General features: G+C 43.6%; 1 protein-coding gene across 1 annotated transcript in view; it reads left to right on the forward strand.

The window, feature by feature from the left end:
* PLEKHA2 (pleckstrin homology domain containing A2) overlaps window positions 1-24,867 on the forward strand; it is a 747,617-nt gene that overhangs the window by 668,416 nt on the left and 54,334 nt on the right. The window contains exon 11 of the mRNA XM_086943737.1: window positions 20,421-20,484. Within this exon, the coding sequence (XP_086799863.1) occupies window positions 20,421-20,484 (64 nt within the window). The remainder of the gene's footprint in view (window positions 1-20,420; window positions 20,485-24,867) is intronic.

Below are 24,867 nucleotides of genomic sequence, written 5' to 3' on the forward strand. Positions count from 1 at the left end.
AACATGTGTTGGGAGAAAGGGCTATGCGATCATAAATACATCAAGCAACGCACACAAGACTAAAGCTTCCAGCTTGTGACAGCCAGCCAATGTATCACAGATCAGACCCTTTCGAAAACATGTCCGCAATCCTTTTATCGTTCGGTATGTACAATCAACAGAATGGTTGGCGCCAGCTTTTGATGTACGTTAATTAGAAATGTGATGGCATGACCTGGCGCTGCCAATACCAACACGAGAATGGGCCCAGCGCTTCTAATGTAAGCTCCTCTGGGCATTAGGCAATAAGCCACAGGCGTTTAGTGGCTAGATCAACCCAAGGAGATTGATTGCTGTCTTTATTTTTCGTAGGTTTGTGTCTACGCACTCTCAGCCTCCATGTGCGTTGCACTCATACAGTGGCTGTGCGGACAACTAAGTATGCATCTTAACAGGAACACAGTTTAGAAGGCATTAAAAAGCTTGAGAAAGTTGGCAACATATAGCTTGACTTATGGATCACTTACCACTGAACCTTAGAGCGACACCTGCAGATTACAATGAAATAGATCTGGAGGCTGGGTGCCTGCTGCAACAGTGCAGAACCTCACACATTCCAGAACCAGAAACATAGCTTGGTTGCTTGTTGGGGATACTAGAGAGAACAATAGAAAGAGAGAGAGAAAGACTGACTTCAGGGATATTTTACAGTTTCACATTTTTTGGTGCTTGTGCCATTCATGGATTCAAGCTTATCTTGACAGTGCAGGGGTTGTTCCCCTGCTGGCAGCAAGATGGTTATAGGCGCAGTGGCAGCATCTTTCCCTATGACAAATGTGTGACTACAGTGGAACTTCTCCCACACTGTCGAAACATCTTGAGCCACCCTAAAATAGGATGTTCCCAAAGGGGAAAACATTTCAGGTATGAGAGAATTAAGCATTATTGTACACAGAAAGTATGATTAAGTAGGCAGGGATACATAAGAACTCTGAAGAAGGTGGTAGAGCCACACAGACTGTAAATCCGGCTGAAACATGTTGGCTAACCTTTAGTTATAACCAACAATAATAGTTTTAGCTTTATCCCTGATGTATGGTTTTTAATGTTTTCTAAGGTTGCCAGAATAGTAAAAGAAACATCTTTTGGGTATGACCTTGAGACATTGCTATCTGGACCTCTACACTATTCCAGTAAACCAGTTATCTACGACCTCATCTACAGGTTGAGTCCACCAGAGTTGTATTTACCTACTCAGGTGTGGTTAGGTCACCTATGATGAAGCATGCCAAGATAAATTGTGAGCGAGGCAACTTTCCTAATTCTTTTCGATCCTGCTGGAGTGTCTCGTGTCACTCTTGTATCAGCTTAAACAAGGTAAGCTGCTTCCGCCAGGATGCTTGATGTGCATATTTGTGTTAACTATGATGGTGTACCCTGGTGGCTTCCTCTTTCACTCCATTTGTGTACTGGTCTTATCTTTAGACCCTTTGCTGACAGAATTAATGTTAAAGTAAAGTTTAGGTGGTCAATTCTTAGTCTCTCTTTGGAAATATCAGTTCTATTGGGTAATTAATTACCTCACTAGCCATGCAAAGTCCGCCTCAGATATATCGCAAGTCATCACAAGGCAACGCAAGAACTTAAATGGGATTTGCAAAGCCAGCCAAGTGGCTATTTACGCCACCCTGCATGACATTGTAAAGAAATGTAACACAACGCAGCATCTTGTGCTCTGTTGTTTTACATTTTGTTACGAAAGCTGTTCCATGGGTGGGCATGGGCGTTTCCATGCATCCACCCATAGAATTTGACACAAAATCAGATTTCCTCAAAATATTAACCTGGGAATGCATCAAGATAGTGGGCCTATCACCGAGAGGATTAACAAGGAGAAGTATGTGTATTTCTCCTCTTTACTTTCTCGTTCTACGTGTGCTGCATTCTGCATCAATCATATTGAGAGGAACTTGTCTCTCTGGATTGTTAAAGTGCTGAAAAGTATCCCTTCCTGCACAGAACAATTCTGCCTGTAACTCAGGCAACCTTGATCCATGCTGCAATGGCCCTTCGTTGGCACTAGGCAGCCTCAAGTGTGTCAGCACAGGCAGAGCGATGGAGAGTGCCATATCTTAGTAGATGTGATGCTGTTCAGCTCTCTCCCGTTCACACAACTTTGCTTGCTGCCCTGGGTTGTGTGAACGTTTAGTAAATATGCCATTCAAACGTTACCTTCTTTGGAATGATCACATACTGGTAACAGTGCTGTGCTCCCTGAATGCCCTTCCATCCTTAGGCCAATTAGTATAATCATACATCTATAGCACATTGCAACTCAACTCCTTCATTTCTAACTAACCATGACACACTTAGGCTTACAAACCCTCTGTAGCTACTCTAAACACTGCATCCAGTTCTGGATTTTCCCTTTAAGTAGCACCACACCATCTTTGGTCCATCCAGTTATAGTCCTAAACATGATAATCCAGATTGTTGGATGACAGGTTGACACACAGTCATACACAGGTGTTCTCGGTTGCTAGATGAGAGAACTCCATGATGAAGCAGTTAAAGTGTGTAGGAGAGGATTTTAGCCTCGCTGGGATGGATAGGGCCCTGGACAAAGTGTGCAGGTGGAAAACCTGCTACACCCGAAGAACATTTAGTCCAAAGCATCCCACACTGCCACACCTTAGCATTACTGCATTTTAGATTAAGAGAGGCCATCTGACAGTCTGGTTAATTTGTTTTTAAAGCTTTGTTTACCATTTGTAATACACATATGACATACATAGCCCTCGGAGTGGAAAAGAAGTATGTACTTATCCAAAATTGACAACAGCTGAAAGACCTGCCCAATAATGTTGTCATCATTACAATACATACTCCACATTTGAGCAAGCCATACCACAAGGAAAAAAAACAACAGGTAAGCAAAGAGGTAAAGCTCCTCACAAGCATGGCAGGAGATTGTGAGTGTTCATCAGGGAACAATGGTCTGTGCACTTATGTCAGGGACGTACACCACGCCAGCTAGGTATTTGTATAATTCAGTCCCCTGTTGTTCATGGGCCTCTAAGTAATCACTGAGTGGTTGCCAAATGTCATGTGGGTAAGAGGAGGGGAACTGCACGCTATCTCGCGTTTGGCCAGCAGAAGAGCCATCGTGGTAAACCTATGGGCCACCTGAGGAACATTATGTGCACATAGCCCAATTACACAAGAAGTGGGTCAGCCATCACCGTAAACCCCACCATTAGGGATAGTTGAGAAAAGACAGCAATCCAAAACTCACTTATGTGAGTACATGTCCAGGTCCTGTGGACAAAGTCAGCATCAATAGTACGGCACTCAGGACAGTGTGAGGACCTGGCGGTATCCAGTTTAGCCAAAATATGTGTGGTGTAAGTGAGTCTGAGGAATTTAAAGTGAATCAATTTATGTCTGTGTTTGATATAAATGAACTAGGTTTGTAGACAGAAAAAATACCATATTGTATCTGGCAGAGGATATTGTAATTCAGGCTCCCATACGTCTCTGATATAGGCCTCTCTAATACGGAGCAAGGCCAATCTGACACGATAGAGTGCAGAAACGAAGTGTGCGCCATCTGCTTGTTCTATCAATGCGGTGAGAGGAGTAAACTCAGCAGGGCGGGAGAATAAGTGGAGAGCTGAGTTCACAGTGCACTATGTAAACACTGCAGAACAAAGTGGTCCATGGGGTAGCATCAGAAAAGTGTGTGCCATCATCATGTGAGAGTGCAGGTCCGCCTGGGGACAGCGCCCCAAGTGTGTGCAGTCCATGCCGCGTTAGCGTGATTTTGATAAGGGTTTCCAATGCAGGGGTCAGCCATCGATTATCCGCAAGAGGCAGGGCGGTAGAGTATAAGAGTTTGGGAGTCTGAGGAGCTTTTCCATGCCCAGCAGGTGGTGGAGAGAGTTTGGATGTCCACAAGATCCAAATGGAGCCGGAAAGAGGGATAAGTGGATGCAGCGGGATCTCTCCCGCCTGGTCATGTTGCAGCCTGTCACGGGGAATTCGTACATCTCTGTGGTACCAGTGGTATGGATAGTGACACTGGGCCACCAGGAAGTAGAGTTGGAAATGGAGAACAGCGGTCAGCAGCCAGCCTAGATCAAACTCGACAACAAGCTCTTCAGCATTGCAAAAAACGAATTAGTGATAGAGATATGGATATTAAAGAATAAGCACACAAATCGAGGGAGAACCACCATTTTGACAATGGCGATGCGGCCCGCCATAGACAGGGGCAAACAAATCCAACTCTCAATCTGTGTTGTTAGGCGTTCGATCGCCGGACCGTACTTAAGACACAGGACCTGTTCTTTGTCATGGTGTACATGGATGCCAACATGTCTGACAGTCTGGTTAAATCTCATTTTTCTCTCCCTGTACTGACAGGGCATTTTGTACAAGTCAGTTGGTGCAAAGTAGGGTCAAGGATCGGTCAGAATTTCAGGCAGTGGTATCAATACCATGCCAGGGTTCGAGTTAGATGCAGAACTGGGGACTATGAAGAAGGTAGTAGTTAAGACGAGAATAATCTTCACTTTATTTGGACTTTCTTATTCACCAATTTAGTACAACACCACACATTCCTTCTTTCCACAAATTCTTATAAGGTAATGTGCGGAAGCCAAAACCAATCTCTCATCACCCATCAGTCTTACTCATTTAACTTAGCATGAAATTGAAAATAGCATGAAAGTGAAAATTCCATGAGTTTTCAACTGAACCCATTTCAATAAATGAAAAAATCCCCTTGCAGCAACTTCACGGTGGCCTCTAGTTCGTTTTTAATGAAAACCTGAACCCCTTCCAAAAATGATTATTCCTTTTCGAACTGCAGCCAGCAAGTAATAGTTTTGAATGGGAGTGTGAGGTATTTGTGTATTGAAAAAATCACCTGAAATATTTTCTACGCCTGTTCCCTGAATGTTCTGTGTTGCCATCATTAGAGCATATCAACCACACGAAGATGACATGCATAGCTGTGAGGCAACTGTGAAATGCGGGATCCAGTGAGTGCAGAGGGACAGGTTGAGACCTGGTGCTGTCTGTCTTATCTTATCAAATGGGAAGCTATTGACATTCCTGCAGGCGTAGCAGCAGGTGTGTGTGTGTGTCCATAACTGTGTGTGCGCGTGTGCACGTGTGTGTGTGTATGTGTGCACAAACATTTTGTGGGGCCCTTTCTAGTACGCTTAGTAATACTACATTACTGCTCCTCACGTACAACAAAATGTGATTGTGCTTTATTGTGTTAAAAGTTATATTGGATGTAAATTACTTATATAATCCAATTTTTGGTTTAAAAATACATTTAAATTTTAATGAAAATGTAAATTAATTACAATGAAACAAATTAGTTTTATTCAAATTTACTAAATAAGAATTCATTATAAAAATGATAGCGAGGGTGTTTAAAAATAATTATTTTACATACTAATAATTATAAATGTTATACATATGCTTGATTTATTTAAATATTAATTAAACATTTAACTTGATGTGTTGTTGCACTGTAACATTTTGCTGTTTTTAGTTCTCGGTTAGTAATAATTATTTTAAGTACATTTTTATTTTATTTTAAAATATTTGGATATTTTTCACAATTTTAAGTTTATTACTCTTCATATACCTTACCATAAGGAGCTCTCCGCCTCGGTGTTAGAGTTACTAGCAGTACCTTTAAACACGTAAATTCAGTTCTAGCTGGCAGCAACTCCCGTTTTGAGGCGGTGGAGGCATGAAGGGTCATATTTACAAGGAAATGGTAAATCGCGGAGCTGCAGCAAATTGTGCATCACCACATTCCACCATTTCCAAAATGCAGAGATCCGCTGTATTTAAAACAGTACTGCACACCCTTGTGTTTTCCCTACTGCTAGCCCTATAAACAGATGCCTATCGCCCACACAGACACCCTTGTGCCATAGTACAATGGTGCCTGAGTTCCAGAGAATTCATGTTTATGTGTAGAAATGTGTCTCTTCCTGCATACAATCAATCAATAATGGTGATTTGCTTTTTCTATGTGCGTTGCATTGTGCAACACACATAGAAGTAGCAAATTGCCGTTACTTAATGTTGTTTAATTATTTTGTCCACCATAAGCGTGGAAGGGTATACTCAGACGTGAGTCCCTTGCTCATTGCACCATCAGGATTCAAGCAAGCCGGGCCGAAGACGGCTGAAATGCCAGAAACCGGTCCCCGGTAGCTTGTTTCCTTCCCAGTGAAAGAATTGGCTTAGTAGTTTGGTTTGCCCTGTTCCCATGATGCACTGGGCCAGGGACAGACTAATTTGCATATAGCAAGGTTCTGAGCTGGGATGGTCCAGTGAGCTAAAAAACGGTGTTGGATTAAGCCCTGATCTCTTGACTGGGTGAGAGTATTCTGCTTAATTCAGAAACTCTGTCCATCACCACCCCCTGTTGTTTAATTATTTTGTCCACCATAAGCGTGGAAGGGTATACTCAGACGTGAGTCCCTTGCTCATTGCACCATCAGGATTCAAGCAAGCCGGGCCGAAGACGGCTGAAATGCCAGAAACCGGTCCCCGGTAGCTTGTTTCCTTCCCAGTGAAAGAATTGGCTTAGTAGTTTGGTTTGCCCTGTTCCCATGATGCACTGGGCCAGGGACAGACTAATTTGCATATAGCAAGGTTCTGAGCTGGGATGGTCCAGTGAGCTAAAAAACGGTGTTGGATTAAGCCCTGATCTCTTGACTGGGTGAGAGTATTCTGCTTAATTCAGAAACTCTGTCCATCACCACCCCCTGTTGTTTAATTATTTTGTCCACCATAAGCGTGGAAGGGTATACTCAGACGTGAGTCCCTTGCTCATTGCACCATCAGAATTCAAGCAAGCCGGGCCGAAGACGGCTGAAATGCCAGAAACCGGTCCCCGGTAGCTTGTTTCCTTCCCAGTGAAAGAATTGGCTTGGTAGTTTGGTTTGCCCTGTTCCCATGATGCACTGGGCCAGGGACAGACTAATTTGCATATAGCAAGGTTCTGAGCTGGGATGGTCCAGTGAGCTAAAAAACGGTGTTGGATTAAGCCCTGATCTCTTGACTGGGTGAGAGTATTCTGCTTAATTCAGAAACTCTGTCCATCACCACCCCCTGTTGTTTAATTATTTTGTCCACCATAAGCGTGGAAGGGTATACTCAGACGTGAGTCCCTTGCTCATTGCACCATCAGAATTCAAGCAAGCCGGGCCGAAGACGGCTGAAATGCCAGAAACCGGTCCCCGGTAGCTTGTTTCCTTCCCAGTGAAAGAATTGGCTTGGTAGTTTGGTTTGCCCTGTTCCCATGATGCACTGGGCCAGGGACAGACTAATTTGCATATAGCCAGGTTCTGAGCTGGGATGGTGCAGTGAGCTAAAAAACGGTGTTGGATTAAGCCCTGATCTCTTGACTGGGTGAGAGTATTCTGCTTAATTCAGAAACACTGTCCATCACCACCCCCTGTTGTTTAATTATCGCCCACACAGACACCCTTGTGCCATAGTACAATGGTGCCTGAGTTCCAGAGAATTCATGTTTATGTGTAGAAATGTGTCTCTTCCTGCATACAATCAATCAATAATGGTGATTTGCTTTTTCTATGTGCGTTGCATTGTGCAACACACATAGAAGTAGCAAATTGCCGTTACTTAATGATTGTTTATGTTCCCGGAAGGGCTACTTTCCTGAACATAAACAATCATTAATGGCGTTCTGCTCTTTCTATGTGTGTTGAAGAATGCTGTACACATAGAAAATCAAAAACATGGAGAAATAAGAGGGTTTTCTCCTCACTGCGCCATTCTATTGCCTGCTATTAAACGCCATTAGTTTTTGGCGCTGCCTCGGATATTCACTTCCATGTAAATATGGGACAGCATCAAAAGTAATAGGTGTTGCGGTGGAACACCCACAGCAACAACCATTGCACGCTCCTTTCAGGCAGATACATACGTGAAAGGGTACCATATTTACAAAGAGGCGTTAAGCCACAACAAATGGCTTAATCCCACTTTGTAAATGTGGTGCAGGGCATTGCGCCACAGGAACATCTGTAAAAGTGACTTCTGGCGGCACAATCCCTTTTTAAATATGCCCCGAACTCTGTACCTATTAGTAATGTAGACACAGTGGTGAATAACAAAATGTGTAAAGTTACTATTGTGTGCAGAAGTACAATAGCATATGAGTACATTTTCATCTGTAAAATTATCTTTCTGTGTCTGGTTTGTATGTGTGGGTGTGTGCATAACTGTGTGTGTATGTTTGTGCAAATATGTGTGGGGCATGTGAGTGTGTGTTTTTGTGTGTGTGTTTGTGTGTGCTCCTGTATGTGTGCAACCTACTCTTTGGCTCCCATGTAGGAGATTTTCCACCCCTGCGGACCGCTATTCAACCACTGTCATGTAATTGAATAGGCTTGTTATTTGTTAGCAGCTTTTTATCTGGTCTTGTTCTCAATCTCTTTTCATTGCCATGCTGCCACCTCATGTTTTCGGTATTCTTTAAAAAATAAATAATGACACGCTGTCATTTACAAAGGCCATCTGTTGCCACTTATTGCAATGTTACATGGTCAAAGTGTGTGCGAATTCATTTTCTCTTTGCCTATGGTTTTGTTGAAAGGACTCAGTTGTCAGGCTCATTTTTAGGTATCGTCTAGACAGCGCTTGCGCTGTCTCTGCAAGACATGGTGTATTCAGGATATGGGCTTTAAAAGCTCCACCTATTTTTAAGGACTGCCCCTGTTAAATGTGTTGTTACTCAGAGCCTGTGCGCACTATTTCTTTCTCAAAGCTGGAGCACTTGAGAACTGTGCTTTTGTTTTAAAGAGCTTTGTTGTAAACAGGGCTGTAAATCTTGCTCCTATCTTTCCACATTTGCTCTGCATTAAAAGACCAAGTTCTGTTTTGGATGCAGCTGCCTCCTCCTCCCTCTTACTTTTAACATGTCACCCCCTGCCTTCCTATGGCTGCTACCTCCTCCATCTCAGAGCTCAACAAGCATTTAGAATGTCATAGGTCTCACATTTGTGAGAGTTTGAGGTATTGGCATTGTAAATTACAATGCCTTTTATTTATGTTTTTTGAAATCCTACAAACGGTGCATAAACACGCACTTTGTACTTATAGTCGTTGCTTATGAGACGCAAGGCTGGCAGTAACTGCGCCTCTTTTACTGCCAGCCTTGCTACTCGTAAACTAGGACTATAAGTACAACGTGCATGTTTATGCACTACTTGCAGGTTTTTAAAACACATAAATAAAAGGCATTATCATTTACAGGCCAGTAGATCAAACTCTCGTATATGTGAGACCTATTGGATTGCAAATGCTTGTTACTCTTTGCTACCAAAGAAATACAATTGAAACACTCCTATTTTGCAGCCTTCGTAGTATGCAATGGTGCCCCTGAATAACACTGCCACCTGTGGGACAGGATGCATTTCCTTAAATAAAAAAGATATTTTTGGAATCCTAAAGTGATGGATACAAACAATCTTGTGTACTACGAATATGTGTGATCCCCTTGTTAAGTCTAGATCAGACAAATTTTTTATCCCGACTTTGTTTGCGGTACAAAGAATCGCATTCAACACACAAAAACAGCAACCCAGGTCATTTTGAGTGCCAGTGACAACCTTGACGTAATATTGACTGAACATTTATTTTTCAATATTTTATAGAGTTTTGGTACATTTACATATTAGCACCATTGCGACAGCAGAGATAGATCAATGGCCAGTCAGATACGAAGCCTATTTAGTTGTTCCATAGTATGTTTCCATCCTTCAAAAGCAAACAATTTCAATAACAGTTTTTCGTCACTCATATCAATTAACAACTAACATCTTTATGACCAAACACTCAAGTGGGTGAAATAAGATACATGTACTTATTCATAGGTGCGAAGAGTGATTTTGGTGTTGTGGTTTACTGCATAAGGGGTTTACAAATGTTCTTAGGATCAGAGAGGCAAGCCAGTGAGTAGTGTTTTTAAGGGCAATTAAGGTATTCTATCCTTGTAGGTCTCATGCAGTTAATCACTGATTTTCAGATTCAGAGCAACAATTTGTCATTGCTGACAAATCTAAAGGACGTAATTATTTCTTCCCATGTGAGTCTACGACTTTCCCTCTATGTGAACCCAGTATTCCAATCCTCTGTGCCATTGGTGGTACCCCGGTTCCCCAAACGACCTCCAGGTTTGAGATGTTTATCTCTTTGCCACAACTAGGGCCAAGTCAAAGAAACTCTTCCCCATGTTCTATTTTGGAGCGAAGCGAGACACTCAGAAGGCATTTCTTTGGCTTTAGGAGTAATGTTCCGCCAGGATCTATTCCAGTGAGTTTACTCCTTTTACCAAAAACCATCAATTCTTGGGTACATCCATGCCATGTGGTAAAAATCAGCCTCTTGTATGTCACATACCTCAGTTGGTCAAAGTAAGGGCATTTTATGGTACATTTTGGACAATTTCTGAGGAGTCAGGTATGTCCTATGTAAGACATTGATTTGTTGTGATTTGAAATGGGCCCAGATTAATTTATTTATTTTGAGAGTTTTATATAGCGCTGGCTAGACCCGGAGGTATCAGAGCACTTTACATAAAGTTCCACAGAAATTACACAATTACATCAGTTACACGTTACATCATTTAGTAGAAAAACATTTTAAGAGTGTAGAAGACAAAATAAATGGAGCTTAGAAGAGTAAGGGGGTGGGGAAAAGGGGTAGGAGGTAGAAAGGATGGAGAGTCGAAGGAGAGTCTGCCCAAAGTCCGACTGGGTAGGTGACAGCTGAGGGGAATGTCCACAGTCCATCTCCTCTTTAGCTATCAGGTGGCTCCACCAGGCATCAGCCAAACAGCTAGATCTCAACGGGAAAAGAATTAAAGAGCAAAGAGGTGGGACAAATTAATCGCAAAGGAGAAAGGGGGTGGAGTAAAGGGGTAGGAGGGGGAATACAACAGAGAGACGAAGCAAGTTGTCGCTAGAAACATTTAGGAAGCAGAGGTCGAGATAGATGACGAGATAGATGGATGAGATAGATGGAGCGTAGAGGGTAGGGGGGTAAGGTAAAAGGGTAGGAGGGAGATACGGCGTAGAGACGAAGGAAAGTCTGCCCAAGGTCCGGCTGGGTAGGTGATGGTTAAGGGGGAAGTCCACAGCCCATCTCCTCTATAGCTATCAAGGTAGCTCCACCGGGCATTGGTCAAAATGCAAGGTCTCAACCTTCGGTGGCAAGGTAACAGATTCTATGTCCAGATGTGTGAGCTGGATGGGGGATATGCTTGTTGTCTGGTCTTAACGTTCTGTGGCAAGGTAAGAGATTCTATGTCCAGATTGGTGAGCCTGATGGGGGTTATGCTCGTTGTCTGAGACTGAAGATATTTTGCACCAAGACCCCCCTGAGCTTCCATGACAGTCCAGAGAATTTTTTACTTAACTTAATTCTCTGAGTCACTGGCAGAGAGTGGAGTTCTGTAAGGGTCTATGTGTAATGTGAGATGGTTTCTTTAAATTGAAACAGAGTCTGGCAGCTTGAATTTGCAGTCTTTGGATTGTAAATATCTCTTTCTTCAGTACTATAGCATAGACAACACAGCAGTAGCTCAATGTCAGTAATTCCAAGGCTCCTGTTAACTCAATGTGATGAAGCACCTTAGCAAAGGGAGGGCCTGTTCAACGGAATAAGATGGAAATGTATCTTTTATTGCCACTTTGATACTATAACCAAATGACAGCTCTAAGTTTAACCATAGTCTAAGGTTTTCTCCTCCTTTACTATGGGTCAGCGAGACTCTTAATTCGTCTAGCCAGATTGCTAGAAATGGGGGTCTCTAGTTGGCAGAGGTAAGCACTTTTGTCTATATAGGGGGACCTTTTGATCTAGTCAGGGTAAGGGGGGATAAACTTCTAAAATCACCCTTGCTCACCCCCTTGGTAGCTTGGTACGAGCAGACAGGCTTATCTCTGAGGCAGTGTGTAAAGCATTTGTGAACACATACAGTAATACCGTGAAAATACTACAAATGGACACTACACCAGTTTAGAAAAATAAGTATCTCTTTATCTAAACCAAACAAGACCAAAATGACAAAAATCCACAATACAGTAATACAAATATGACTTCTAAATGGTAGAAATAGTTCAGTTCAAAGCAAATTGCAGATGCAGCACTTTTCATACAAAGTACCTTGGATGCGTCGCACACACAAACAAAAAGGGTTGCAGGGAGGTGATGCATCAGTTCCTTACATTCAGGGAAGGTGATGCATCGGTTCCTTGCTCCGGGGAAGGTGATGTGTCTGTTCCTTACTGCTGCATGGGGTAGTCGATGCGTCTGCTCCTTACCAAAGAGGAGGTGATGTGTCAGTTTCTTACTGCGTGGGGAGGTGATGTGTCGGTTTGTTCCTGCGTCCCTCAGTGATGTGAAAGACTTGGCACCTCGATACGATGCGACGATCCAGGAAGATGCCTGGGTTCTTACAGGAGGGCTTGCATTGGAATCGATGCAGTGATTTCAGACTTCGGAGACCGGTGCACTCGATGCGGCGTGCAGCGATTTCTCGAGCCACAAGCTGGAGCTGCAATGGTTTCTTCGGCAATATGTCGGAAACATGTGCAAATGTGTCGCCCTTCTCAATGTTGCGTTACTATTCCAGCTCCCAGCACGCAAACAGCCTCCAGAGGTCCAACACAACAGCAGGCACCTCTTAGCACGCCAGATCTCCCAGCAAGGAAGTTCGGGGGAGCTGGTGGTGAAGTCTTTGGGTCCCTGAGACTTCAGAACAGGAGGAAAGCTCAGTTTCAAGCAATTGGAGATCTTCTTCAAGCAGAGGACACAAAACACAGAAAAGTCCTTTTCCCTTTCCTTGGCAGAAAGTAGCCACTGCAGGCCAACCCCAGACAGCAAACAGCACAGGGGCAGTATTCTTCCTCAGTTTCTCCAGCTCTTCTCCTTGGCAGAGGTTCCTCTTGATTCCCAGAAGGGATCTATGAAGTCTTTTCTATCCCTAAGTCTTCCAACAGGAGGCAGGCTCTACTTCAAGCCCTTGGAGAAAACTCTAACAGCAGGATGATGAAATCACAGTCCAGTCCTTTCCCTGCCCAAGACAGAAGCAACCAACCACTGCAGGCCAACCCCTACAGAACACAGCACAAGAACAGTACTCCTCCTCCAGCTTTCCTGTTTCTTCTTCCTGGCAGGTTCATTAGTTCAGCAACAGTCTAAATCTCAGGGGTCTGGGTCCCACTTTTTAAAGCACACAGTCCTTTGTTCTCTGGTGGCAGAGAAGCTCCTTTCCCAGCCAAACCCAGTTCTGTCCTCTTTGGTGAAAATGCCCGACAGGAGGTGGAGACAGCATTGTCCAAGGCAGACCAGGTCCATTCAGGTGTGAAAGAGATCTTTTCCCCCTACTCTGAATGCAGCCCATGTCTATTCAGCCCAGCCCTGACTCATCCAGGAAAGGCAGGCCCCACATCAACTTCCCCCGGTGGCTGTATGAGAAAATGAACATCCTCAGCCTCTGTCATTCCACAGCCAGACAGTCAATACACAAAACTGCAGAGACACACAGGATGGCTAAGCAAGAAAATACCCACTTTCTAAAAGTGGTATTTTCAAACACACAATAGCAAAACCATCTTTACTAAAAGATGCATTTTTACATTCTGAGTTCAGGCATACTAAACTCCATTGTTCTATCTTGTCCCAATGGGAAGTTATATTTCTGTCCTATGGCCTTTCAATAGTGAAAAACGAAATTGGCAGTATTTTACTATCAGGACATGCCTCACACATCAGGGCCTATCCTACCTTTCACATACACTGTACCCTGCCCACAGGGGTACCTTGGGCCTACCTTGGGGGTAACTCACATGTAAGAAAAGGGAAGATTAGGGCCTAGCAAGTGGGTGCACTTGCCAGGTCGACATGTCAGTATCAAACTAAGCTCAGTCACTGCGGTGGCAGGTCTGAGTTACATTTTGCAAGACTGCTTATGTGGGTGGCACAATCAGTCCTGCAAGCCAACTAGCAGCATTTAATTTACAGGCCTGGGCACACACAGTGCACTTCACTAGGGACTTAGTAGTAAATCAAATAACCAAACATGGAAATACCAATCCATCATAACAATTCACACAGAGAGCATAGGCAGTGGTAAAGTCATAAAGCCAACCAAAACAAGGTCAAAAACAGGACGTACAAAAAGCAAAAAGTCTAGGGATAAAGCCGCTGAAAAAGCCAGGTCTAACACAGGTGAAAATATTTATTCCCAAAAGGTCTGAATCTCAGTAGTGGTAACTCATTTATTCATCGTGATGAGGATGATACATTGAGAACCATTCAATTGGGTATCAGTAACCACTAATATTATGGATCTTAAAAACACGAACTACTATTAAACATTGCCTTAAAAGTTAATATTCTGTTAGAATTCGAAATAAATTTGGACCTCAGCAAAAGGCTGCTGCCTATCCCCTCCATCTGCGGCAGGAGGAGCTACGTCGAGGTTGTATAATGGGCTATAAATAGATGTGGTGTATCCCCTCCCTCATCCTTTAGCCTCATTAGGAGTCTACAGGCCGTTGACTTCCCTATACATATGTGGAGGACTTCAGTCTATTGTTTACATTTGTTACCCCCACCAGCCATGAACATACAACCACAAGCTTGTGGGAATTAACCAGGATTTCCCTTGTGCCTTAACTAGGGTCAAAATATACTTGTTCCATTTGTCTGAAGTGATCTGGCATCAAAGGATTTGGGTAAGAAGCTGATGCTGGGCTTAATGGTGTATTCATTTACAAGGAAGAGCTGTTGCCAAGAAAGACAGACACACACTCATCCTGTATTGCAGCTTGTCATTCAACTCAAGTGAATGTGTTTCCCTATGCCAATCTACAGAGGCCTCCTAAGGACACCCCCTGGGGCTGCACCTCTGCATCCGCTGTGCCTTCACTGCACAGTGCAAGGAGATGCCTTGACTCCTCCCTCCAACTAACACTGCAATAGTTTGTTACAGTGATGCAGTGGTTTAACACAAAATAAAGTATGCCCCCCACCCACAGAATGTAATGTAATGAGGAGATCCTGAGTCTCTGATATCTTAGAGATATTCACTTATCTTCGGCTGAATAGGGGGCTTCCTTGAAGGGTTAGGGGCCCCCAGGAGTGTGGGGACTCCCCCATGCCAGGGGCTTCAGGGGCTTGTGTTATGCCCCTGCAGTGATGTCAGGCATTGCAGCTAAAGCTGCCAACTTTCTTATCTATGATGTTTTGATTGGCAATTTGAGTCCAATACTGGTCAAGCACATTCCTTGAATCTGAAATCAACCTTTAGCAACATCCTCCACCTCCCACGTGGTGTCACTCTCTTCTTTAAAGAAACACGAGCAAGTCTTTTAAGTGATACAGAAAATGCAGCCTTCCAAATGTTTACCCTGGTGACCAATGTGTGTTTCAATGTTAGGTAGATTATATGTAACTCTGTGGAAGACACCATGGGACAAAATTTCACTATAGGCGCTTTCTTTATCAATTTTAGTTTTTATTTGGAGCGCCTCTGAATATCTCCCCTCACCATCCATCCCATCCATTCCTCTCCTCCACATTGGCCTCTTCTGTGCCCCTATTCCATTCATATGAGAGACTCTTCCAAGCCCCCCTGCTCTTGCACTTCCCCTATCTCCTGCTCAGGTTGTTTCTCTCTCCTCTTCACGCACTTGCTAACCCTATTTTTCTTACCTTTCCCCCAGTCTCTTTCATGATCTTCCTTTCTTCTTGGGTGGGAGTATACATAGAAGACAGATCTTCCTTCACCTGTGGCGAGGGTCTCACCTTCTTAGTCAAGGCAGAAATTCAACACAATCCAATATTTTGAATTCTGGTCAGGTAGTGCCTGGTCTGAAGTCCTTTCATTCATCTGTATGATCTGTGTTGAACCAGTACTCCTGGAGTTCCAAGATCTACTTCCCAATCCTGGGCAGATGCTTTGATGACGGCCCCTAAAATAAATATATGGGTGATGGCCAGTGCGGGTTTGAAAACTGTTGTAGAGAGATAAATGTGAAATCATAGCAACTGCACAGGAATCCGAGTCCCTCTTTTTTGATATGAGGGTACCTATGTTTTATGTCAGTGCCAGCGCCATCGTGGGCCTGGGCAACTGGTTCTCATTTTTTGTTGGTCTGTTATTGTTGAGGTAGATAATCTACTAGCAGTGGAATTGGCATCCTCGGTTCAGACTGTTGGTTTCTGAGGGTTTTTGCCAATAATAAATTGTTTGTGTTGCAAAACGGAAGGACATTTTCTATACCCTTGTCTCATCCACCTTGGCAGATCTCTAAAAGATTTAGGGCCAGATGTTTTAGGTCACCAAATACCGGTCGGTAACGGCCGATTTCGGCCGTTACCGACCGGTATTTGTTGATTGAGATGTGGGGGCCTATATTTTACAGAATCAGTAAATTTACTGATTCAGTAAATTTACCGATTCTGTAAAATACCGATTCTGTAAAATACTGAATCGGTAAATTTACCGATTCAATAAATCTATATGTAGGTGGCACTGGAAACAGTGCCACAGGCCCCTAAGAATTCGTTATTTACCATGTAATACTATTGCATGGTAAATAACGAATTCCTGTGTACATGCACATCTGTGCATGTACACCTGTGCCATGTGGCAGACATACATGCCCAGAGGGCATGTATGTGTGTCACATGGCACACAAGCCTGAATCAGGGGTGCAACAGGGTGTCAAAGTGACACCCTGTCCCCCTTGTAAATTCGGTAATTTTACCGAATCGGTATTTACCGATTCGGTAATTGACATTGGTTCCTATGGGCCTCAAGGCCCATAGGAATCAATGGCAATTACCGAATCTGTAAATACAGATTCGGTAATTACCGAATGTTACAGATTCGGTTAAAAAAATCGGTAAAAATACCTACATAGCATTTACCGATTTGTAAATACCGAATCGGTAAAATTCGGTATTTACGAATCGGGTCATGCCATTTACCTACATCGGGCCCTTAGTCAGAAATGCCAGGTTAATAATGAAGATCCTGCAGCCTTACAGAAATATGGGTCTCTCCTCCCCTCTCCCTAGCGCCTGCACTCAATCAGGCAGCTGTGTGCCAATCACCACCTGTGCACCATAGTGAACGGGTGTCTGCCTGAGTCCAGCAAAGGTTGTGTCCTGGTATGCTTAGACAAACTTTAAAACGTTTCCCACCTTGTATGTATTCTGTAAAGTGCAGCACGGATGCAAAGTCAGAAAAGAAAGAAACGAGAAATAAGAGCATTTCTTCGTGAAAGTGCCTGGCTGAAGTGGGCGCTACTTTTTGACCCAAAACCCAGTCTGCTTTTTTAAGTAAATTGGGTTTTGCGTCAGAAACTTTGGATGATCCTTAAGCATGATATCATTAAGAATATATTTTCCCTGAAGCACTTTGCCCCACAGCTTCCACTGTTTGTAAGGGGTGTAACTAGTATTGTAAGGTTACTGAACTTATTGATTTCAGAATAATGAAAGGCTGAGATGGCCTTGCTGGTATTGAGTCATGAACTACAGATCATACTAGAGGTTTTAGCAGCACTTAGCTCACTGAGTGTAGTTGCTGGCTTCTGTATAACATTTGCTAAAGTTTAAATAGCATAGAATCTAAACTATTTTATAACTCGCAATACATTTTACAACTTTAAAAAAAAGTTTTAACTAGTTATATAAAGGTTATACATACTTGTAATAATATTTTACCAAACAACTCAGATTTTTCAAAGTATAAAAAAGTATTTGTTTGTGTCAACTATTTCTATCTGGTTTTTAAACTACTAATAATTGATTGACAATAGTTTCACGTGCTTATTAAAAAGCTTTACATAACGTTTGCAACATTTGAACAGGAAAGCTCAACTTTTTTTTTTTTAATTCATGAAAACAATTTGCAGCTGTTGGCGTCACCAAACGTCAAATGTCAGCTTATCTTCACTCAGTAGAGTAGCATCATGTGGGGCGCAATAACCTGCCGCAGGTTAGAAGCCACGGTTTTCTGTCATGTTGGAACTTGTGCAAAGCGGGTTAATAGTGAGTGCCAATCTAACTGCCCTCAAAGGTACTCATTTGATGTATTTCTGGGGAATAAAAGGCTGACTGGTCCCTGTCCAGGTTCAAAACTGTAACATTTAAGTTTCACCAGGAGCACCGCAGCTAGTTCATTAAGCCTAAAAGTATTTTGATTGATTTATGAAAACAATAGTTTGATACCCTTGTGCTAGCCAGTCTGAATTTGCCAATCTATCTAAGTTAGATTGAAACATGTTATTAACTTTCACACAAGGATCTCCATCAGGCGCATAGCTTGGTCAGTAAGATTAGGGGATGTGACCTTCCGTTTTTCCAAAATTACTCAGGTTTATGATACCTTATATGAGAAGCTGTGAGGGATTGGACGGAGGAGTGCAGATTTTAGGGGTACTTACAGCAAAAAGTTTTTGTAGGATAACCATTTTTAAGACCTTTAAAAAGAGACTTGTGTGTGTGTTTGTAAAAATGTTATGTAAAATCCGACAAACACCTCGCCATCCCCGATTTAAGGCGCCGGTACCAAACTATTTTCTTGAGAATACATTTATGAGGGGGGGGTGACACCGCTGAAAGCTACGCCCATGATCTCGACAGCAGTATTCCAGCCACTGAACTACTTATTAAAGTTTTCTTTTTTCTGAAAGGTCAAGTATTTACCTCGATAATCCACAACTAAGTACAGTCTGTGACTAATCAAGCAGCTATCAATTAAATCTCTTTTTTCATACAGCCCAGTGAGATAAAAATGGAATGCTAAAAGAGGAAGTCAAAATATCTTTTTCGTTCTCTGACAGGCAATTCTACGCATTTCCTATTAAGAGACAATGAGACCTTATGTTCACTCTTAGTCAGTATACTAAAAAGCTCTCCTGACAGGTAACTGCTGGAACTCAGTGTTTAATTCGTATAACAATAAGTGCTCGGCCCCAAACCTTTGCTCAGAAGCCCACAGCAGGCGCTATCAAAGGTGCGTGTGTTGAATACCAAAGCTGCGTACTTTTGATTCAAACTCATTCCTCTTTAATCCACCACCACCAGACCCCCCCCCCCACTGCCTCTTGATCTCAATCTTTGCTGGTTCTTTTTTATTTTGCCTTTCTGTCTTTGGAACTGTTTTTCCACGTTTCTATTCCTCATTTTCCCCCTTTTGTGTTTTTCTCTCTTGCTCCGAGTCAGTCTGTTGAGGACAAATAAGTGCTGTCCCCAAAAATGGGTGCCGGTGAGCCCCACCGCAACCACCGGCTCAAATTAAGCTCTGCTTGAACTGGCGAAGAGGTTTGTGGCAGGTCATTTAAATCAACACGATTAGGCCATACCATGAACATTTTCAGTCAGTCAGTGGTCGTCTGTACAATGTTGTACAGGAGAAATCGCATCCACCTAAAAAAGCGAAATCCTGTCATTTTTCCTATACAGTTGTCAGTGCCTATCAGGGGCGGCTCCTCCGTTTGTGTCTCCATACCCCAGATTTGAAAAATGTAATGGTAACAAAGTTGGTTTATTACCATTTTATTTTCAATATAACCCCGTCCTGATGCTCGCATCAGGACGGGGGTGGGACCGCTAATGAGTGACAGCAGCAGGGAGGAGGGTGGGCTGCCTCTGCACTTTTCAAAGTGTGCATGTCTTTTTGGCCGGCCGTCTTGCTACGGCCAGCCAGACATGCACACTTTGAAGGCTCTAACCCAGCTGTTGTAAGACAGCTGGGTTAGAGTAAGTGCAGGGCCCCATTCTCCTTGGGAGCGCGAGTGAGACTGCTCCCTCCAATCAGGGCGCTGCGCTCAAAGCATAAGAGCACCACCAGGATTGGTTAAGGCACTTCTCAAGGGCTGGCGCTGCAGGAGGAAGACGTGCAGCAAGGAAGTGGTCAGAGTCGGATGTTTTGCAGGTAAGTGTTTTTTATTTTTTATTCTTAACCACCACCCATTTGCCCGCACCACTCCCTATAGATGCCAGCCGTCACTGGTGCCTATACATTTCAAGCTATTCAGAAAACTGTATAAATGTTCATAGTGTTATTGACAGGACTAGGGTAAACACTGCACTGGGTATTTGTGAAGCAAATCAGGTCTTGTGTCAAATTTTTCTTTTTTTCCCCACATTGGGAACATAAAAGATAGAATTTCCCCGCATTTCTTCCCATTTGCTGATTGTTTCTCTTGAGCCCTCGCCAAACAGACAGAAAACATAGCACAATAACATTGAAATATGGTGTTTTTCACTACATTACAAATCATTTGTTGAAATGACTTGATTTTGTGTGGATGTTTCACTCTCTCATTGATCCCTTTTTCTCCTTTTCACAGGGACCTCTTGACGAGAGACAACCTATTTGAAATAATAACAAGTTCAAGGATCTTCTACATACAGGTAAAGCTGAGAGGTTCTTGCTATTCTTTATATAGTGACCCTGGTACATCCTCCCAATCTGTTAACTACAACAATGGCTCTTAGATGGATTATGAGATGATGATCCACTTTGAGGACATGTGTTGTGGAAAGTGTATATCCTTTGGGTTCTGTCACCTCGCTAAGGGTATGCCTTAAAAAAGGTCATTAGCTTTCACCCACTTCCAATGACATGCGCTTTGGGTATGTCCTTACTACTATCATCATGGTGGTACATAGCTTGCTTCCTTTGGTGTTATTGGCAGGGTGGAGGGTGGTGTACCTTGGTATATACACCAAAAGAGAGTCACTTACAAGGACAAACCCAATGAGGGAGCATGCCACAGGAACTTAGTAAGGGTTGCCATCTTTTCTTAAGGAATATATATAGTGAGGTGATAGAGCCCAGAGGACACAGGTTCGAACCCACTCATCTATGCAAATTAGATCTCTCATCTCAAAATGATTTTCTTCTAACATTTTACAAATTCATTAACTCTCACAGCTGATCAGCAATGTGAGTGGGACTTGCACAGCGTGCAGGGGACAGCATGGTAATAAGTCGTACCATAATCACCATCCAAGAATAAATTGTGATTGGGGTGCTTTCTCTTGCTTGAGTATTTCCATAATTCTTTTTAAACAATGGGTATTTTAGAATTGTGTTCTTCTATTTTTCTGTCCAGCACAGTAAAGTGGGTATCAGTAGGACTGGTACACCACAGGTAAGAAAGTGCATATTTTTGTGGCTCTTCATGCTCTAATGGAGCGAGTTTTGCAGGGATTCACATAGTTTCCAACTCATCTGTGCTGACACAGTCACAAAAAACGATATCATTTCTCTTTCCTTTTCCTCCTCCATAGCTATGCCCCTTTCCAGGAGAATTTTGCGGAAGCACCCACCATTTATCTTGTTTTTATCTTGTTTGTCCATGCAGATCTGATTACCTTGCTATTTGATGGGGTCCAATGAAATGAGAGAACACTCACCATTGGTCAGGTCTGCAGCGGAGAACAACGATTTATAGCTAACTGTGTTGGTGGTGCGGACAGAGGTTTGCCACCCTGCATGACTGGCAGAGGCAGGAGCAGGACAAGAGCATGGCCAAACTGGCCATGGCGGGCACAGGGGGTTTTCCCGGTTGGCCGGAAGGGTGGGGGCCGGTTTTGGACCAGTAGGGGCCGGTTTTGCAGCAGTGCTGAAATATCGGCCCCTGTACCAAAAGCAGCAGCTGCCCCCTTCCCCCCCCCCCCCCCTCCCTCTGCTGCTGTCCAACCTAAGTGCTTGGGCTGGTTTGTGTTCCCAGTCTGGCCCTGGACAAGAGCAACAGTAGCGACTCTGTGGGAGGCCGGGGGCATCAGGATGGCAGACTACCACAGATGGGGATTGACCCAAATACTTACACACATAGGGATGATGGTATAGACTCCAGCAGGTCTGCTAAGCAGTAGGTGAATGAAGCTAATAAGTGGCTTGCGTGAACAAGGTAAGTGACAGTGAACAGAGCATTTTTCATAGTAAACTACCCCAGGGCTACTTTGAGGAAGGTGAAGCCATCAAGTAACCATGCATGAAACTCAAGCCAAGGCAGATATTCCAGGAGAGAAGTGTCCAATGTCCCATCACTTCTTGCCATCCAGTGACCGGAGCAGGAGGACATCTACAAGAGAAGAGAAGAGCAGGGGATGTTCTCCTCTTCTGTCAAAAATTGTTGCTGAATTTGATGATTTGCTGCTGAAAGCTGTCTTGGTGGCAATGGTTTTGGATTCAAGGGAACATAGGAGGCAGCAGTAAGATCAGTAAAAGATTGAGGAATCAAACAGATAATATTGATACTAGTCTATAACGCGTTTTAAAAGACAGCATGGCACATGCCAGTTATGGTCTCCACTTCCCCGAAGCAGGAGAAGATGTTGAGGAGGAAGATAACGCAAATATGATCTGCTCATGTCCTTTCAGGAGCAGAAAAATGATAGTGTAGCCAATAAATAACAGGTAGATAAAGCCAAATCTTCTATATTTTTTGGTTGATCCAAGCAGATTATCTGCTGCCCAATCTGGCAGGGTTAACATCTATATCAATAGAGGATAATGTTGGATATTTGGCATGGTCTTTTATGAAAGACTTCCAAGACTCGAATGTGAAGAGGCAGATGGAAGAAAACTGAACTGAAATAATTAGCAGGATGGGACAATAGGAGGGGCTGATGCCTGATGGGCAGATAGATTCAGTAATCGCTGCAACTTTTATGAGCGGGGAACCAGTAACTAGACACATCTGGGTGCATTACGGAAGCACAGGCACTACGTCACAAAAGGCAATTGTTAGATATACAATTGGCAGAAATGAATATTTTGGCATCTAGCCTCATGAGAAAGTTAGGATGATGTTCCAAGATCATAAATTCTGCACACCACACCAGTTTAGAAAAATATCCAGTACTTTATATATTTAAAACAAAACCAAAACGATAAGAATCCAACATACAGTACTTGAAAATATACAATTTGCAAGAGTAACCTTTAAAATGCAGTTCCTTGAAGTCGGTATCTCTGTCCGGTGCTGGAAACAACAGAATCTAACAGTTCCTTCTGCCTGCGTTGGTCGAGGTTTCGTCAGACTCGTAAACAATACCTTTTTGTTACAACCAATCACGTTGGTGTGGGATGGTCGTGGCAACGGTTACAGCAGTGGTCGTCATCATTGGTGAGACCAGGGTTGCGGTGCGAGATGTGGCGGTGCCCGCTACGGTGCCTTCAGGACACGGAGCCATTTGACAGAGTTGCTTCCTTTCCCCCCTCTGAGACAACTGAAACCACGGTTCCAGAGAAGGTACCCAGAGGTCGGTGAAGGTTTGGCGGTCCCTGAGACTTCAGAACAGGAGGCAAGCTCTAGTTCAAGCCCTTGGAGATACTCAGCACAAGTAAAGAAAGTGCAGTCCAGTCCTTTCACTGCCCAAGGTAGAAGCAGCAACTGCCGGCCAACCCAAAAAGCAACAACACAGCAAAGGAGCAGTACTCCTCCTGGCAGTTCTTCCAGCTCTTCTTCTTGGCAGGTTCCTTGATTCCAGCAAATTCTAAAGATCTCGGGTTTGGGCCCCAATATTTATACTGATTTTCTTTTTGTTCTCCCTCGGTGTGAGTGTCTGTGCGCAGCCCAAACCAGTTATGTCCTCTCTGGCCCAGCTTTCTGGCAGGAGGTGGAGACAGCATTGTCCAAGGCAGACCAGGCCCCTTCAGGTGCAAGGATATCTCCTCCCACTACTCTAAATGTGGCCCAGGTCTATTCAGCCCAGCTCTGACCCATCTAGGAAAGGCAAGACATGCCTCAAACCCCGCAGTGGCTGTCTGAAGAGAATGCACTTCCCCGGCCCCTGTCACTCCAAAGCCAGACAGTCAATCATAAACCCAGCAGAAGCACCCAGCATGGCTAAGCAAGAAAATACCTACTTTGTAAAAGTGGGATTTTCAAACACAGAAGATAAAAATCATCTTTAATAAAAGATGCCTACTAAACCCTGTGTCACTATCTTGTCCTAATGGGAAGATGCTTATAAGATGTTATAAGCAAACTCCCATTCTATCCTATGGGGCAGATAGCCTTTCCATAGTGAAAAACAAAATACACTGTAATTCACTACCAGGACAAGCTACACACACCAGTTCATGTCCTACATTTTATTGTACATGACACCCTGCCCACAGGGGTACCTTGGGCCTACCTTAGGGGTGACGTACATGTAAGAAAAGGGAAGATTAGGGCCTGGCAAGTGGGTGCACTTGCCAGCTCAACATGGCAGTTACAAACTGCGCACAGACACTGCAGTGGCAGGTTGAGAACCCTTCACAGGGCAACTTGTGTGAGTGGCAAAACCATGGCTGCAGGCCCACTAGCAGCATTTGATTTACGGGCCCTGGTACCCTCCGTGCACTTTACTAGGGAACTTACTAGGAAATCAAAAATCCAATCGTGGAAACACCAATCCATAACACAATTTACAATATAGCAGCACTTGCACTTTAACACTGAACAGCATTGAGAAAGTGCACAGAGACACTAAACTAGCAAAAACAGAGTCAAAACCAGGAGATCAGAAAGCAAAAAGATGGGAAACACGTCAAAAGATGCCAGGTCTAACACAATCCGACAGCTCGTCAGAGGCTTTCCGTCCGACCTCATAGTTTTCCGTCCAACTGCCATGTTATGATACTGGCAGTCGGGGGAAACCCGCAAGGGAATTCTGCTCGGCTTCTATGTGCTCACGGAGCCCGGCTGGGCAGTGGGCAGAATTGTAATCCCAAAATGGCAGTGGAGCCAGCCTTGGCTCTGCCATCGGGATTACATTATTGCTTTCCAGCTGCCC

The sequence above is a fragment of the Lissotriton vulgaris genome, chromosome 11 (assembly GCF_964263255.1).
Source record: "Lissotriton vulgaris chromosome 11, aLisVul1.2, whole genome shotgun sequence".
Classification (NCBI taxonomy): Eukaryota; Metazoa; Chordata; class Amphibia; order Caudata; family Salamandridae; genus Lissotriton; species Lissotriton vulgaris.